At 51.8% G+C, this 17,384-nt stretch overlaps 2 protein-coding genes across 4 annotated transcripts in view; both read right to left on the bottom strand.

Moving 5' to 3' along the window:
* Position 1: 1 nt before the first annotated feature.
* Fam98c (family with sequence similarity 98 member C) lies at positions 2-4,714 on the bottom strand. Its single transcript, XM_023721548.1, has 8 exons — positions 4,465-4,714; positions 4,220-4,365; positions 4,001-4,138; positions 3,434-3,639; positions 3,133-3,210; positions 2,924-3,040; positions 2,034-2,201; positions 2-1,228 (listed from the first exon to the last, which is right to left on the bottom strand). The coding sequence occupies exons 1-8, from the start codon at positions 4,521-4,523 to the stop codon at positions 1,082-1,084; spliced, it is 1,059 nt and encodes a 352-aa protein (XP_023577316.1). The 5' UTR covers positions 4,524-4,714; the 3' UTR covers positions 2-1,081.
* A 6,214-nt stretch (positions 4,715-10,928) lies between these two features.
* The window catches only part of Spred3 (sprouty related EVH1 domain containing 3), a 7,532-nt gene continuing 1,076 nt past the window's right edge, over positions 10,929-17,384 (bottom strand). For 2 of the 3 annotated variants that reach the window (XM_023721636.1, XM_004636776.2), the window contains exons 2-6: positions 16,572-16,752; positions 15,170-15,338; positions 15,004-15,077; positions 12,655-12,795; positions 10,929-11,792 (exon numbers count right to left, since the gene is read on the bottom strand). In XM_023721636.1, the coding sequence (XP_023577404.1) occupies positions 11,133-11,792; positions 12,655-12,795; positions 15,004-15,077; positions 15,170-15,338; positions 16,572-16,748 (1,221 nt within the window). In that variant the 5' untranslated portion in view covers positions 16,749-16,752 and the 3' untranslated portion in view covers positions 10,929-11,132. The remainder of the gene's footprint in view (positions 11,793-12,654; positions 12,796-15,003; positions 15,078-15,169; positions 15,339-16,571; positions 16,753-17,384) is intronic. The other variant, XM_023721637.1, reaches the window with a different exon arrangement.

The following is a 17,384-nucleotide window of genomic DNA, read 5'->3' as shown; positions in this document are numbered from 1 at the left end:
ACTCCATGGTGACTTCAAGGCCAGCCTGAACTACATAGCAAGATCCAGCTTTAAAAAACAAAACAAAAATCTTGGTCCTCTATGCTTGAAACTCTAGGCCAATGTGCTAAACACACACTGGAGAGGGACAGAGGGGCACAGCTGGAGTGGGCAGAGTTCTGAAAGTGGGGTCGCTGAGACAGCAGAGAAGGCCGAGAAACACCTAGAACCTGTAAGAATGAACTAGGTCCCATCCAACCCCTGCTCAGGGGCAAAACCAGTCCACACTGTTGCCCTGAAAGCCCCACATGATCTTCCCCCATCATGTCCCCGACCTTGCCCCTACCCCTTACCTCATCACTTATCCTGCTTCAGCTACATTGGCCTCAGTGTTCTTGAACAAATACTCCTACCTCAGGACCTTTGCACCAGCTGTTCCCTCTGTTTGGAATGCTCTTCCCATGAGACCTCTGAACTCCTGTCTGGCACTTGGCTATAGTCATATCCCCTTTGTGAGGCCTTCCTTAACCATACTCAAAGACATGGTCCTCCCCACTGCCAATCTTGCCGCCTTTATTTTTTCCATAGTGCTTCTCTTCTGTGACAATCTTGTATTTCGCCTGTTTATCTTGTATGGCATCTGCCCCCCTCACCAGGAATGTCAGTTTCAGGTGGGTGGGAACTCTTGGGTCCTCCACGTTGTATCCCCCGTGCTTAGAACAGGGTTGGCTCAGGGTAGAAACATGGTAAGTCCTGTCTTGTATCTAAATGTGCCCTTCCCCACACCCACAGGGACAGGTGTGTTGCTGAAAAATGAAAGACTTTGTAGAGTCAGAGGGGCAGGGATCTGGCCAGAGCTAAGGCAGAGACCCCCACCCCCACCCCTCCACAAACCACGTACCTCTGACCTGGCTCCCACAGAAACAGGTCCCACTCCTATTGAAAATTAAATTTATTTTCCATAGAACATGGTTCTGGTGTTGAGTAGTAGATGGGTACATGACATCTGGAGAACTTCAGAATAGGATGGAGGGGCTTGGGTGCCAGATGCCAGGGAAAACCCTCCAACTGCCATCAGCATCTCAGACGCCCTCATCTTCCTTTACTTCTTCTTTTTCTTCTTTTGGCCCCAGTGCTGGCGGCCTGTTCTCCGCCCTCCTCCATCTTCTCTCCGGCTCTGCCAGGTGGGCATGGGCGCTTCCAGCTCATTTGGGCGGCCCCCTCGGTCTGGCACATCACCCATAAGTACCTGAGAGTTGGTTAGACTTGAGTGTCAGAGAAAGAAATATATCTTGGGTAAAGGAGCCAGAGAGTAAAGGGAACAGCTCCAGGCTGAAGGAAAAGTGAGTGTTGATTATTTGCACATAGGGGCTGGACTGATGGAAGATACCGGGGCCGGGGAGATGGCTCAATAGAGTAAGTGCTTCCTTGGCAAGCGCAAGGGCCTGAGTGCAATCCCCGGTTCCACACACACACTTTTGAGGCTCCAAGGGCCTCAAAGGACAGAAAATAAAGGAAGGGTGGCAGTGACAAGTTCAGAGAGCAACTTGATTTTGTGTTTCATTTATGGGCTTTATACAACACTTCTAGCAAAGTAGTGGGGTTTTTTTCTAAGTACTTAGCAATTTGTGCAACACAAGTTTAAGACTGCTTAACCAGAGGTATGAGACTATGTATTTAATCATTAAAACAGTATTTCTGTTTTAAAGCAGTTAAAAATTAATAAAAAAGACAGGGTGAAGTAATAGGGAAGGAGTTTAAACCCAAGCTAAAGAGGAAGGTGCTGACTCACAGCAGGATTTTGGTTTCAAAGCGCTAGGGAGCCACAGAAGGATTCTGAACTAGAAAACTTCATGCCCAGATTCTGAGGTTTGGAAGTTCCTTCTGTCTCAGGAAGTGGGGAGATCAGGGGTGGTGTGTCTGGAGGCCAGGAAGCAGGGAGAACATGGGAACAGGAATCAGGAGAGAAAAGGACAAGTGTGGACCAGGGCAAGGGCTGAAAGGCCAATGTGAAGGCCCCAGATGCTGAGCCCTTCCCTACCCCTAGCGCCCACCTTGTTGATAGCACAGCATGTCCCTCGGCGGGCTGCCATACTGGTGGCTGGAACCAGTCGAGAAAGATCAGCACGGGCAGCCAGAACATGTGCGATGGAGATGTCAGATTTTGGGGTGAGAACCGCTCGGAGTGGGGTCAGCACTGTCTTCATAGCCTTTCCTTGGGCCTGGGGATGGGGCACATGGAAAAGGTACAAGAGCCCTCCCCGAGTGGGACCTATCATTCCCACTCTGTTCTCCAAAGGGCCATGTGTTAAAAGCCTGGTCCCAGTGCACTGGCACAGAGAACTTTTGGAACCTTTCTCTGTGGGGAGCTAATTAGGTCATGAAGGTGTCACCTTTGGAAGGGATCAGTGCAGTGTTGCAAGAGTGGGTTAGGTCTCACTGGCCTGGATAGGCTATTAAGCTCATTATAAAATGAGCCACTTCACATTTGTCTGCTTCCAGGTTAACCACTCTTGTAGTGAGTGTACTTACTGTGATGTGGTTTACCATTCTATGATGGAGCATAACATCTCACCAGATCTGGGTGCCCAAGCCTGGATTTCTCAGTCTCCAAACCCATACACCAAGATAAACCTCTTTTCCTTATAAAGCATCCAGGCTTGGATAGTTTGTCACAGTAACACAAAACAGACTAAGGCACCCTCTCTGCCTACATCACTCCAAAGGGGTATGGTGAATACTAACAACACTCCCAGCTCACAGCTAGAATTTCTTGGAAGATCTTGAGATCACAAAAGCTTCAAGCCTTACAAGAGTCTCAAAATGGCCTATGCCTCAGAACCTTGAAGAGGTAATATTCCTTCCTGGCCTTCATTCCGTCTCCCTGCCGCTGTGGCCCCTAATACTGGGCTTCTCTGTTCCCGCCAGGGTCCTTTGCTCGCACCTCTGCCCGGTCAGTCCAGTGGAAAGCGGATGTTGTAAGGTCCAGACGCTTGAGAAGAAGGCAGCGGCGGCAGGAGTACTGATCTTTCAGGCTTTGGGAAAGAGACTCCAGTGCTTCCTGGTAGAAAAGGTCTCAGTCATGCAAGCGGCACCTCTCACCCCCTTCTCTGGATGAGAACACTGTTCACACACAGTGATACACAATCTTACCCATTGGGGTGCATCCAGTGGGTAGCTGAGGAGGGGCTGCATGGACCCTGGGGGCAGGGAAGGCAGCAGCTCAGAGATCTGATGGGAGAAGTCAGAGGTCAACTGAGGCAGAAACAGGACTGACAGCTCCATGGGCTCCTGTTCCTCTCAGCCCAGAGGACCCAGGACTTAAAAACAAGAATTGAGGCTACAGCTAGAAAAAACACTCTGATGGCTGGGAACTCCTGCTACAGTTGCTTCTGGAGAAATGATCTCTCATTTCCCCAAGCAAGGTGGGGTAGAAAAGGGACTGGGTCTCTACCTTGGCGTGTAATTCCTGGAGTAGTTGGCTGGCAGGGGTCCCCAGAAGGGGTATGGGCAGTCTCAGGGCTTGGAGGGTGAGGACCAGTTCCTGAACCATGTGGGCTCCTTCCTCTTTCCCTTTCCCAGGGGAAGGCACAGGGCTAGAGTCCACACGGGGGTGCAAGCGCAAGAGGCGGGCAGCCTGGAGCTCCGAGCAGAGAAAGCCTAAAAACAGGGAAAGGGACTTTACAGGTGCAGGAGGAAGGCCACGACCTCCACGAGTTTTGTTCTGTTTACCCAGAGCCCAGGCTCCGCCTCAAAGTAAGCATCACTCGGGTCCCTGCCTCCTCTTGGGAATTCAACTCGTGCCCTGCCCCTTCCGATTCAACCCACTTGCGTTTTCAGACTCTTATTAAAATTCCAACCCTACACCCGCCCCTATTCTGACCCAACCTACCTCGGGCCCGCTGGCCAGCCTCAATCTCCTGATCCCTCCCCTAAGGCCCCGCCCACACCACACGAAGCCCGCCCACTCCGGAGGCCTTGGCCTCGCCCACTTCCGCATCCCCGGGCCGGCGGGGCTCACGCAGCAGCCTGGTGCTCGCGCTTGGCTCCCGCAACTCGGCCGCGCGTCCCTCTCCGCCGCAGAGCGCGCGATCCGGACAGTGCAACGCCCGAAGGAGGCCGGGGAGCTGCCGAAGAAATTCCTCCTCCGCATTGGGGCCTGCGGGAGGCGGAAGACATCAGGGTGCGGGACCCGCAACTCCAGCCCTCCAGCCCTCCTGCCCTCCAGCTCCCCACGCACCGTCGCCCGCGCTCAACTCCTCGACGCCCCCATCTTGCCGCTCCACGGCGCCTAGAGTCACCAGCTCCGCCGCCAGCCGCGCGCACAGCGCCCTGAAGTCTGGGCATGAGGTGCCCCGCGACGCCACCTCCGGGAAAGCCCCATACCTGCGGCAGGGCAGGAGTCAGTGTAAAGCCTTCTCCGTCCATGTCTGACCCAAAGCTGACCCTCCTGCACCTACCGGCACGTCGCACACCCGTACTTACCCCAGGGCTAGCAGGTCCTGGGACAGCGCGGCCCCCTCGCGCGCCTCCGCCCCCTTCATTGAAGCGTTGACTCTGGCCGCGGCGCGCGCCCCCTTCCGGCCGCTAACAGACTCCGCCCCATCGCCACACCCCGCGCGCCGTAGCAGTCCCGACCAATCAACATCTCTCCGCCGGGGCACTTCGGCACTCTAATTGGTGCAAGTGAAGGCAGAGCCCACCCACTCCCCCGATCCGCCTGTGCCGTCCTTCAAATAACCTGTCGGGTTATAAAATTACTGAGTTTGCGGGTTATCCTGGCGCTTGGCGACCGGGTTAAGGAGGGTCGCTATTGTGATAATATAAAAGTAACTTGGAGGTCTTTTCTCAGTCTCCCTCAGTCGTCTTTTCCCCAAGGTAAATGTTGTTCGTCCAACTTTGTTCCAAACACAGAGATTTGCCTCTGCGCTTTCCCGGCATCCTGGCCTGCCACTCACATGACTAGAGCTAGGCCATCCTCGTGAATTACAACATGCCCCTAAGGTCTTCCCCTCTCTGCATCCCTAGGCCTTGGATAAGGGAGCAGGTGAGATACACCGTGCCAAAGAGATTGCTCCCTAGGAAGCAGGCAGACAGGGTTACAGTTTGATTCCACTCACCAGCTCCTACCAAACTGCTTCCAAAGGGTGGTAATAATACCTACTCTTAAAGTTCTTCATGAGGATTGATTAGTTCTTATGTAAAAATTGCTTAGCACACATAAAACGTGATCAAGAAAAACAACATATATTGATTAATGTCTGCTACTGGGCTAAAATCTTGTCTCCATTTACAGAAGAAATTTATGGAAAATCATGGTCACAGTAAATTCATGGTGGTGCCCAGAACCAAATTTCACACTTTTTAACCACTGGACCTAGTTACTACTGCCACTATGTTGCTATTGTTATTAATTATTATTCCTGTTCTTATATCTCTGATTATCTTTATTTCCCTGGGAGTAGAAGTGGACTGAGAGCCTCAGGAAAGAAGAACCAGAATTTATCAGGGGCAGACTCTGCTTTTAATCTGCTGTCTCCGTATTCTCCATATGCCAGTCCCAAATCTGGGCTCTCATGGAGACATTTCTTAATCCAAACAAAACATTAAAATTTGCTCAACTTGGACATAGTGGTGCACTCCTGTAAACCCATCAATCTGGAACTGGACAACAGGCTGGAAAATTTAAGTCTACCCTGGGCAATTAGATACTTAGGGAGACCCTATCTTAAAAAATAAATAAAGGCTGAGGATATAGTCTAGGACAAAGGCCCTGGGTTTGATACCCAGTACCACACACACACACACACACACACACACACACACACACCCCACACACATGTGCTTATTCCAAAAATTTGTACTTTGTTGTTGTTGTTGTTTGGTACTTGAATCCAATACCTGGCACATGCTGAACACATACTCTCCCACTGAACTCTGAGCTATTTCACCAGTTTTGATTCCTTTATATCAAACCCCATATACAAATCTGTGAGCTCTGCCTTCAAACTACAAAGTGTAAGCCAGGTACATGGTGCATACCTGTAATCCCAGCATTCAGGAGCTCCATGAGCTTAAGGCCAGCCTGGGCATATGCAGTTCGTCCAAAGCCAGTCTGAAATAGCTAGACCCTACTTAACTACCCTCCACCGTGCAACACATGTGGGGGTGCTCTAACTACAAGGAAAAAATAGGTTTTTCAAATTATTAAAATGTATTACAGTGAAAGACACATTACCATCAGTTTACCCCAAAATACTCCCCCTTGCTTTTTTTCAAATTTGGGACCTTGTGGATGCAAGTCAGGTGCTTATGCCACAGAGCTGTCTCTCCAGCTCTTACTTTGAACACACTTATCCCATCATTCTTTTTTTAAAAAAAAAAATTTTATTTATTTGTGTGTGTGTGTGTGTGTGTGTGTGTGTGTGTGTGTGGCCAGCTCAGCCCACCAGGGGGCGGGGCTGGCTGGCATGTGGTGCTGGGGGATTGAACCGCGGTCCCTGTGCTTTTGCTAAGCTTGTTCTAAGTAGGTGCTTTAGACCACTGAGCCATCTCACCAGCCCCTATCCCATCATTCTTGCTATTTTCTGAAGCAGGTCTTTTTTTCTTGGATATCTTTAGTTGTACTATCATGGCTGCCTCAATGTCCTGAATTGATTCAAAATGTTTACCTTTTAGGGTCATTTTGACTTTGGAGAAAAGCCAGAAGTCACAGGTGCCAGATCTGGTGAATAAGGTAGATGAGAACATACTGTAATGTTTTATGAGTTTGTTAGACAGCACTTGGCAGCGGCAGTCACCATATTTCTGATCACACCTCATAAAGACACTTCTGGAAGAGGACTTCCAAAATTGCTTCAGAAAGTGACAACGGGGCTGACCCAATAGCTCAGCAAATTAAAGCGCATGCTTACACAGAGGCAGTGGCCACGGTTTGATCCCCTGCCTGCTGTGCCAGCCCCACCCCTGGGAAGCGCTGAGACTGCATTTGAGATTGGGCACGGTGGCGTGCGCCTGTAATCCTAGCTCTTTGGGACTGTAATGCTAACTCTTTTTTTTTTTTTTTTTTTTTGAGGTACTGGGGATTGAACTCAGGACTTTGCGCTAACTCTTTGGGAGGCTGAACAAAGGAAAATCACTACAAGTCCAATCTACATAGTGAGACCCTGTAGAGCCTTACTAAAAACTAAAAACTAAAAAAAAAAAAAAAGTGACAACAGCAAAGGGCTAAATGTGTTCAAAATGAGCAGCAGATTTTGAGGGATATTAATGCCAATTTGTCTTTTGTATAAAAGTGTAGAAATTTACCATACTTTCCAATCTGCCTTTGTAGGTCAGTACTACTCCCTTCTCCCCACTCCACTACCCTGGCCCTGGTCTCATCTGCCATTGTCTCCTCCTGGACAATCACATCAGCCTTCTCACTGTCACCCCGCCCTGCCTTTACGTGTTCTTTTTTGATGGCTCTTGGACATGTGAGTCAGGTCAGATCCCTCCCATGCTCCGACTTCTGTGGCCCCGCCTCACCCAGGGAAAAAGCCAGTCTGCACAATGACTGCAAAGTCCCACAAGTCTGTCCTGATGCTGCTCTGCCCTCATCTTCTTTCTTGCTGTCTTCTAGACGCGCTAACTCCTTTTTTTTTGGGGGGGGGAGGGTACCAGGGATTGAACTCACTGCGCTGTCTCCCTGGCCCTCCCTTCCTATTCTTCATACTTACCAGGCAAGCGCCTACTTTAGGCGCTTGCATTGGCTGTTTCCTTTATTTGGAATGCTGTGGACAGTTACAGACCCTTTACTTCCTTTATGCCTTTATTCAAATATCAGCTACTGGAGCCGGGGAGATGGCTCAGTGGAGTAAGCGCTTCCCTGGCAAGCGCAAGGGTCTGAGTTCAATCCCTGGTTCCACCAAAAAAAAAAAAAAAAGTAAACAAATGTCAGCTACTAAATGAGGTCTAACTTGGCCACCCTGGCTAAAAATGCCTGTATCCCCTATGCTTGCTTTATTCATCCACTATGGGACGTCATTTTAAACAGATTAGGCCACCTACGTAATGTCTTTCCCCAGTATGAAGTTTATAAACTCCTCTGCAAAGGATTTCTGTCAGTTCTGTTCACTGCTTTATCCCCAGCGCTTATACAGGCCTTGGCACGTAATAGGTTCACTGTGAATGTACTTGCTGAGCGGCTGCATGTAGGAAACTCAGCAGGACAGTTGGCTTGAGACTAAAGGATGTGGAGGGGGAGAACAGAGGTAGCTGGGTGGTGCGTCAGTCTTGCAAGCGGACAAGGCGCGGCAACGAAAATAAAGAACACAGACTGAGACTTTGTCACAGACATTTCTTGGAGCGGATCTCATGCCCCCCTCCCCCATGACAAGGCTGGGTCTTTGGCCCCCATCCTCCCAGCCTACACTGATGCTAACAAAATTGAGGTCACAGACTGGCTTGGAATCAAGATCAGGAAGATAAATGTTGGGGTGCCTCCCCCAAGTCTGGGGCCAAGCATCCAATCCGAGGGGCAAGCAGCTGGGAAACTGGGCCTGGGGGTTCCAGGGTCTGAGGTCTTCCTGGCTCCCAGGGCAGCCCTCCATGTACCCCTGACTTGGGGGCCATGAAGGGTAATCATGGATCAGAGGTGGGTATCAGCAGGGAGCAGGACTGGGAGACCTGGGAGAGACGGTGCTGGGGGTGGGGGCTGGGAACCTTCCCTAGCCCCCACCACTTTACCCCACAGCACCATACAGCACTCTGGTCCCATCCCACCCCTCCCTAAAACGAGGTAGGTTAATAATGGAGCTTCCCCCCGCCCACCATGGAAGGGGGGGAGACCGAGGCACAGAGAGGGGGATGGGGACCCAGGCTGCCCCAGCCCCCAGTCCCTCAGCCCTCAGCTCTGGTGGGTCTGACAGTGATGAGAGCTGGGCAGAGTGGGAATGGGAGGGATGCTCCTCCCTTCTCTCACCCACCCCAGGGTCTGGTTGGGAGAGCGGAGTCTCACAGGTTCCGGATGCAATAAATAGTTAATAATTTAAAAGAATCGATAGAAGGATCTATCCCTTGAACTCCACAAGGCCATCCAAATCTGGGTAATGAAGAAAGGTCTGCACATTTCCAGATGTTTGGAGCCAGGTGCAGGTCCCAAGCCCATGAAATAATTGAGACTGTCTTGCTCTGAGGAATTAGTCCCCCTCATACAGGATACCAGATCTTAAGATACCCTGGACATCCACTCTCCCCAAAAAGAGAAACCTTGTAGGGCCATGAAACAGTCTTTCAAAAGCAACTCTTGACTCTGAGATGGAAAAGGTTAATGAAAGGATGGCCTTGGACCTGGGTCCAGTCTCAGGAGTGGGTTTGGGGGAGGATCTACAAGGTCAGGTTGACAGGGTCCCCACAGTGCTGTAGCTAGTCCAGAAGGTGTCTGTGCAAATAAGAAAAAGGCAGGCCTTCCTCTGAAGGCCTCACTAGGCCAGCAGCCTTTGCTGTATTCCATGGACCACCACAGCTGTGTGCTTTTGCTTAGCCAACAGCCTATACGATCACCTGTAGCAATAAATGGGCTCTATTGGGGGAAGTGGGCAGTTCCAGGGGATCCTGCAATACAAGACTGTGGGTTCAAAATGGTAATACTTTCCCCCTAGAATAAAGGGTAGGGATTGAGAATTGCTGGAGGACTTGAACTGTGGCCTTGGGGACCAGAACTCCGGAGTCTGGAAACTTAGGGCTTCAGGAAGCCATGGATAGCAGGATTCAAGAGACAACAGTTCTCAAAAGATTCGTAAATGGGGGCTGGGGAATCAGATGTAGAGGCATCTTGGGGTTTCATATGCTTAAGAAATTTGAGGCAACAGCATTCGAGTGTGAAGGTACTAGGGTTCTGGGGCATTGCAGATCTGAATGTCTCTGGTATAGGGGAAACAAGATCTTAGATCAAGGACAATCCCAATGTTGTGGGGGTTTGAGTGCTGCATCTGGGGATCAGTGGCACCTTGGAGTCTTGAATCCAGTGCTCTCAAAGCACTTTGGGGTCACTCAGGGCCAAGAGATCAGAGGTCTGGGTTGCCATGACCATCGGGGACTAGGGATGTGGGGCTGGAAGGAAGCCAGAGATTGATTCTGGGACATTCTAGGTTTCAAAATCCAGCTCTAGGGGGACTGGTTAAGGACTTGAGACCTGGGTCTTCAGCTGAGGTGCCAACAGCTTTGTCATACAGCTCAGATAACAGGCACCTCAGAATCCATGAGTGAGAACCATAACTCCCAAGAACACTGGTTTGCGGTGGGTGGGGTGTATAGAGGTCTTTACTCCCTGGCTCCTGGAGCATCTTGGGGTCTGGTATCCGGAGCCTAGCTGAGCTTGGGATGGGCCTCCCAAATCATTTTGGTCAGAGCATATCTCATGTTTGAGCACATCCAAGGACCCAGTACATTTTAAGTCTACTATCCTACAGCATCTGGAGTCCCTGTATATCTTGATGTTCTGGACTGAAATCAGGTCTGTGGACACTCATGAGTAGGTAGACTCTGGGTCAATGACTGGTGGATGATTCCAGATCATACCAGTCTCAGGCCCAGGAGGGTTTGGTGTCTAGAGATCCTGGGGCTACAGAATGTGTCAGATGTGGGCACACCAGGTCTCAGGTGAACACACAGGGACCTCTTGGGAGTGGTCCTGGATGCTCTGGTCACAAGATCTGGGAGCAATTTGATACAGGCAAGATCAGGTATTGGCAACTCCTGACTAAATACGGTGCTGTAATCTGAGAGTTCACGGTGCCAGGTGTGGCAGGGGTCTGGGCTGGACAGGTGGGCAGAGTCAAGAGTTTGACGCTCCAGACCCTCTCTGGGATCTGTGTATGCCTGGGGCCCTCTGAGATGCAGTCTGGAGATGTCAGGAGTCTCCTCAGTGGGGAAATGGATAGAGAATCCAGAACTCAGAACCCTTGACAGACATCCTAATGATGCTAGGTGTAAGGTCATCAGTCCCAGGTTTGGGCCCAGGCTCCAGGTCTGGGATCTCTCAGTTCAAACTCAAGCTCCAAGTTCCAAATGTGCCATGGTTTGAATTCTATGTTCAAACCGAGTCCAAGTCTGGGATCCTGGACTCTCAATGCTGGGTTCCTGGTCCTGCCACCAGACCTGCCAGCTGGTCCTCATCGCGCAGCTTCCTCGTGGCGACCCCCACAGCCTGCGCAGCCGCATCGAACCGCAACCCAATGGCACGCACGCAGGGGCGCATAGCAGCAGAGGCAGGGTACGGCCAGTGAGAGCGCAGCCAGCGCTGCCCAACGCGCAGCAGGGCGCGGGTGGCCCGGCTCGCAGGCGCACGGGTCCGAGAAGTCACCCTCGGCATCTGACAGGCAATGGTAGAGCAAGCTCTCGGCGCACCACAGGCAGCTGAGACGTCGCACCAGCAGGCGACCCGGATCTGGGGCCTCGGCGCAGCGGCCCCCACGCCCATCCGCACGGCGGCGGAAGAGCGCTCGGCAGTGCACACAGCGCGCAGCCTCCTCCGCCTCTGGGGAGGCCTTGGCTGGTGCAGGGGTGGGGCCCGGGGGTGGGCGAGCCGGGGGTGCTGGGGGCGTAGACTCGGTAAGAGGGGCAGGTAATGACACTGGGGGACCCAGGGCTGCACCCCTCAACGTGCCAGTCTTGGCAAAGCGCACAACACAGGTGGACAGGGCGAGGGGCGCGGGTGGTCCAGAGCGTCGGTAATCCTCATAGCCGCGGCCACCCCAGCCCGGGCCTCCTGCCCCAGCCACAGGATCTGAGGGCTCCGGAATCCCCGTAAACGGCAGAAGCGGAGGGTAGCTCTGCAGGGCAAGGAGACTGGGTTAGCAAGGCCGGTGACTCGCCCACCCCCACCCCAATCTATCTCAGCCTCTGAAGAACCTTCAACCAGCTCCAGGTGATCCATGACTGGGAGGCTACAGCAGGAAGATCATGAATTCTAGCACAGTTTGGGCAACTCAGGGACTTAATAAGGCCCAATCTCAAAATTAAAATAAAAATGAAAGAGCATGAAGGCCCTGGGCTCATTCTCTAGTACTGCCAAAAATAAAATCCCAAGACCCAGATATAGGCCTCAGGCTTCCAAGGATCCTGTTCCTAGAATCCTTCAGGATTCAGACTTTCAAGACCAGAGCTTGCTCCACTCCCGAGGTGCTTCACCCTCTCTTCCCAGAGACACAAGGAATCCAGACACCAACCTCATACCTTGAATATCCAGATCCTAGTGCCTTAAGGCTCCCAGGCTTAGGCTGGTCTTGAACTCACTTATGTACCCCTGCCTAGCCTGGCATTCACAGCAATCCTCCTGTCCCAACCTCTAGAGTGCTAGTATTACAAGTGTGCACTACCATGCCTGAACTAAACAGCTCTAAGAAGACTTTTCACGAGTATCAGCCTCCTCTAATATACCCAGAAAATTGTCCAAGTCATCCCCTAAGCCTTTTTGAAATTCAGAACTCCCCAAAATCTCAACAGGAGAAACATCTGAAGCCTCTCACAAAGCCTGGGAGAAAGCTAGGCTTCTCTCCCACCGGACTTAGCAGTCAAATCAGGCATCCCTGGAATCCCTGTATCCCTTCTCACATCCCTGGGCCTCAGCTCCAGCCCCCTTAAGGGCCCCAGCGCCAGACCCCATTCCACCCAAACTTCCACTGGGGGTCGCACCTGAGCCAAGGAGCAGCGGCGCTGGGGCGGCGTGGTGGGCCCGAAGACAGAGGCAGACTCCACCGTGGCAATGGGGGCTGCGGCAGTGGGAGGCATCTCCTGGCGGCTATGACTGGAGGAGGAGTCGCTGTCCACGTGGGACTGGGGGAGATAGGCGGCATCAGAGTGGAGAGTCCCCCACACAGCCCATGTCCCCACAAAGACCCCCTCCCACAGAGAGCAAGGGCTCTGGGGCCGCTCAGGCCTGGGTTCAAGTCCCTCTCACCTCAGAGCTCACCTCTGAGCCTCAGTTTCCTCCTCTGTAAAATGGGGGTCCTAATAGTACCTATTGGTAAGGATGTGGTTAGGACCCATTGTAAAGGGCACACTGCGTGCCCGAAGTACAGGAAGAGCTGGAAATGGTGGTTATTATTATTAGACTCCTCTTCTTAACTGCTCAGCTCACCAACCTACAGAACATCAAAGCATCTTCTCGCTTCTCAGAACCCCTCTCCCTTGGCCATTCAGCCACCTTCCTACCTCATTCCTACCACCAAACCTTTTGGGGACCCCCGCCCCCGCCATGCTCTCCTCCCCATCACAATCGGGCTCTAGCTGAAGTATCACTCTCAGATCTTTAGTTTTTTCCTTCTATAACCTGATCCTGATCCTTACTGCATCTGTTCATTGCCTTCAATAAACATCTACTGAGCATTGTGGCATGCACAACACAGTGGCTGCTGCACGGGTCTGAGCACAGCATCTTTTGAGCAAGGGTGCCAAAGACAGGAACTGTCTGTGCCCTACCTCCACTTCCCATTATCCTGAGATTCTCCTCCTTTTCACCCAGAGAACCAATGCTGTTCCTCTAGGTATTCTCAGCAACTCCCACTGTGACCAGCAAGTGTCAAAATGTACCCAACATCCTGTGCATTCGTCCATTCAGTCACTCAATTTATCCAACACATTTACCAAACACTTACTGTATACAAAGCACTGTTTTAGGCATTGGATATGCAACAATACACCAACAAAAGATCCTTGTCCTCCTACAGCTGACACTCTACTGTGGGAGAAAGGCAGTACACCAATAGATAAGAAAACTGTCTTTTCACCGTTCACGCCTGTAATCTCAGCACTGAGGAGACTGAGGCAGAAACTGTCAGGAGTTCAAGGCCTGTCTGTGGTACACAGTGAGCTCAAGGCCAGCCTGAACAATACAGGGAGACCCTGTCTCACAAGAGCTAAAGAAAAGGAAAAGAAAGGGGCACTGGGACATGGGCAACAGCGGTCCAGACAACAGAAACAGCTAATGCAAAGGCTCTGCAAGAGGAATGTGCTCACCCTGAAGGCAGTGAGAATAAGGAGGTCAGCGTGGCTGCAGCAGAGTGAGTAGGGACAGAACCCCAGGGCCAGGTGGTGTGGGACCTCAGTGCTACTGTAAGGACTTTGTCCCTTACCCTGAGTGAGCTCTGGGAGGGCTGTGAGAAGGGGAGGGCTGTGATCTGATGTGACAGTCGAGCCCTCAGGCTGTGAGTGGGGATCAGAGAGCTGGGGATAAGTTGGGGGGTGACAACAGGAAGCCACTAAGATGGTCCAGTTAGGAGATGAGGTTGGAGAGAAGCAGGTGTCCCCATGAGAAAGTAAAACCATATTTACAGACAATATACTAAGAAGGATAAAAAATAAAAGGAGTTAAGACTGACACCCAGGTTTGGAGCCTGAGTAACTGGTACACAGAGTAGTCATTCATTTCACGGTTAACTTTCTTTTTTATCTTCTGTGGTTCTGGGGATAGAATCTGGGGCCTCACACATGCTAGGCAAAAGTGCTTACCCCTGCGTCCCCTGTTCCATTTTCTTTTAATATTGTTGTAGTTGTCTGTTTTGGAACAGGGGACAAGGTCTTACTATGTAGCCCAGGCTGGTTCTGAACTCACAGTGATCTTCTTGCCTCAGCCTCCCTAGTGCTGGGATTACAGGCAGACACCATCATGCCTGGCTCCTTCACTTTTAATATTTATTCATTTTAAAAGTCTATCTGTTTTTCTCCTGCCTTTCCACAGGAGAATAAAAGTTCCAAGAAGAAAGGAACTTTATTTTATCCACTGCTGTATCCTCAGTGCCTAAAAAACATTGCCTGGTACACAGGAGGTGCTTAATAAATATTGGTAAATGAATGTGTGTATCACCATAAAACAAAAACAAACAAACAAAAACAGACTGAGATTGAATTGCCATTAATAGCGAAAATCTAATTTTATGTCCCCAGTGTGCACACCCTGGTGCTGGCCACAGCAGGTGCTCAAGAATGTTCTATAGACCAAGAACCATTCCCTGACCTCCCAGCAGGGAGGAAGCCCAGACTCACCGTCAGAGGGCAGGGGGTCTCTGCGGTGTCCTGGGAAGGGGAGGAGGAGGAGGAAGAGGAGGGGGTGAGCGAGCCTGGCAGGGAGAAAGGCAGAATGAGTCCCAGCCTGGCTTCTGCTATCCCTCACCCCCGCCTAGCCCAAGTGCTCACCACTCACGGCACTTACCTCGGCCCAAGGCAGCCAGGGCAGCCAGTAGGCTCTTCTGGAACTCATCAGCCTCAGCGGGACTCTGAAACGTCAGCCCAAACTTGCAGTCACCCAAGCTCCAGTGGTGGAAGATGGGGTTCACTTTGTTGTAAACCAAGCCTGGCCTCAGGGTGCATTCCAGGGTGGTCTGAGGGGCAGAAAGGTCTGAGTCAGACTCCTCCTTCCCCACCCACACCTGTGACTCCCTCTCAGGGTCTCTGCATACTCCAGTACCCCACCAACCTCATTTCCCATCTCAAGTGTACCCCAAACCCTGACATCTCAGGATGACTACCCAATTTTATGGAATGTGATCTGATACCTAATACTTTCCCAATCCCTGATCCAGACATTTTTCTAACATCTCCCTCTGATACCCCAGAAAGAACCCCCAAACTTACTGAATGTCTAAAAAATACTGTAGCCTCTTTCTGATAACCACCTTCCTGTCTAATAGTTGTACTCCTCAGTCTTTACCAAACATACCAAAATATTACACTTAATCCCCTCCTGAGGCCTCAATAATTTTCTGTTACCTTACCTCAAGCATCGCCATTACACTGCCATAGATGTGCCCTCATATCCCTGCTTAACATCTTCGCACCCCTCTACACCTCTCCATCTTCCCAAATCCCCATCATTCCCTTGCTGTGAAATGTTATTCTTCCCTCAACCCCTTTTGCTTTTCTCCTTCCCCTTTTCTTTTTTGTGACAAGACCTTGCTGTGTACCCCAGGCGGGGCTGAACTTGAAATCCTCCTGCCTCAGCCTTTCAAGTGCTGGGATGAAAGAAAGGTGTGTGCTACCACACCAGCCAGTCTGCCCCTGCCTTTTCAAAACAATACAAATCTTTCTACTACATCCCCAGGTGAAACTTCCACATCGGCTGTTCAAATCCTGCCAGATGACCCAGTTAGTCCTGCTGACCCCAAATTGTCAACCGAATTTGACACTTCCAAGCAGACCCCCAGCAAATGCCTCCAGATACTTAGGGCAGACAGGGGTCAGTTGGTGTAGGGCCTCGTAGTGAGGATCTCTGAGCAAGATGGAGCCATGGGAGGGTTCTGAGAGGAAGAGGGACATGATCTGAGTTGGGTGTAAGCAGGCCCTCTGTGGAACAGACTGGGGTTGGGTGGGAGAGCAGGAAGGGGACAGGGAGACCAGTAAGGAGGGACCAGCAGGAGATGCAGTAGACAGAATCTGCCTGATACCCCACATACTCCAGAAATTCCCAGCTCCAGCTCCTCTCCCTAGGACAGATATTCACCCCACATTCCACCACAGCCCCAGGCTGGGAAAAGTCCTGACTCTCCTCTGCATCCCAGCCCCATTCCCCTGCCGCCCCAGGGTCCCACCCAACCCCACGCCCCAGGGTGGCTCACTTTCTGATCCCGGAGGCGCTCCCCGTGGATGACGTAGTGCCCCTGGCGGGTCCCCCCCTCGGGCCTGGCCCCTCGGACCCGACACACGCTCACCTGGCTGAGGCCCCCGCCCCCCACAGGCAGCCAGCCCCCACTGGAGTCATCTCGGGCCATCACCACAGCTCGGACCCGAACCATGTACCTGGAGGAGGTGAGGACAGGGACAACAGTCAGTGATCCCCAAATCCTGCTCTCCCCTTCAGTGTTCCCCAAAGTGTGGTCCTTCCTCTGTCTTCCTCTCTCATGTCTGGACCTACTGCACTCCTGGCTACCAATACTCCTCAGGCCCACTTTCATCTAGCACGGCTTCTTTCTTCCTATGACATCTCTTCTTCCCCACCATTACCTCTTCTCTCTATAGCCACCTTCCCCCCATCTTCCCCGTCCCCACCTCCTCAGCCTGGGTTTTCCACTTCCCCTCCCCCTCTGCTCATCCCCTCAACCCTGTCTCCTTCCCTCCCTGCATGTATCTACAGCCCCACCCAAGTCCCCCTTCACAGCAGGGTTCTGCGCATATGTATTTTCTCGGGGCCCATCAACTCAGCTCCCATTCCCCCAACACTGCCTCCGCACCCTGTTGCCCAGGCCACAGGCTGGGTGAGAAACCCTGGCTCTCTTCCCCCCACCCCTTCCCGGATTTATGAATGAGACCGGATGCAAAGCTCACTGAGTCACCCAGCAACCGGGAGATGGGCAGGGAGCAAAGAGAACCAGAAATGGCCAGAGAGAGACGAGAGACAGAGACAGAGACAGAGACAGAGACAGAGACAGAGA

This window comes from Octodon degus, unplaced genomic scaffold (assembly GCF_000260255.1).
Source record: "Octodon degus isolate 3935 unplaced genomic scaffold, OctDeg1.0 scaffold00083, whole genome shotgun sequence".
NCBI lineage: Eukaryota > Metazoa > Chordata > Mammalia > Rodentia > Octodontidae > Octodon > Octodon degus.
The sequence above is the reverse complement of the archived record's forward strand: the minus strand, read 5'-3'. Positions and strand labels throughout refer to the sequence as shown.

Coding starts and splice junctions, on each gene's coding strand:
- Fam98c (XM_023721548.1), bottom strand. CDS start 4,523: ATGAAGGGGGCGGAGGCGCGCGAGGGGGCCGCGCTGTCCCAGGACCTG. Junction 3,041..3,132: donor CACTGGATGCACCCCAATGG/GTAAGATTGTGT, acceptor CTTTTCTACCAG/GAAGCACTGGAGTCTCTTTC. Junction 1,229..2,033: donor CATGCTGTGCTATCAACAAG/GTGGGCGCTAGG, acceptor ACCAACTCTCAG/GTACTTATGGGTGATGTGCC.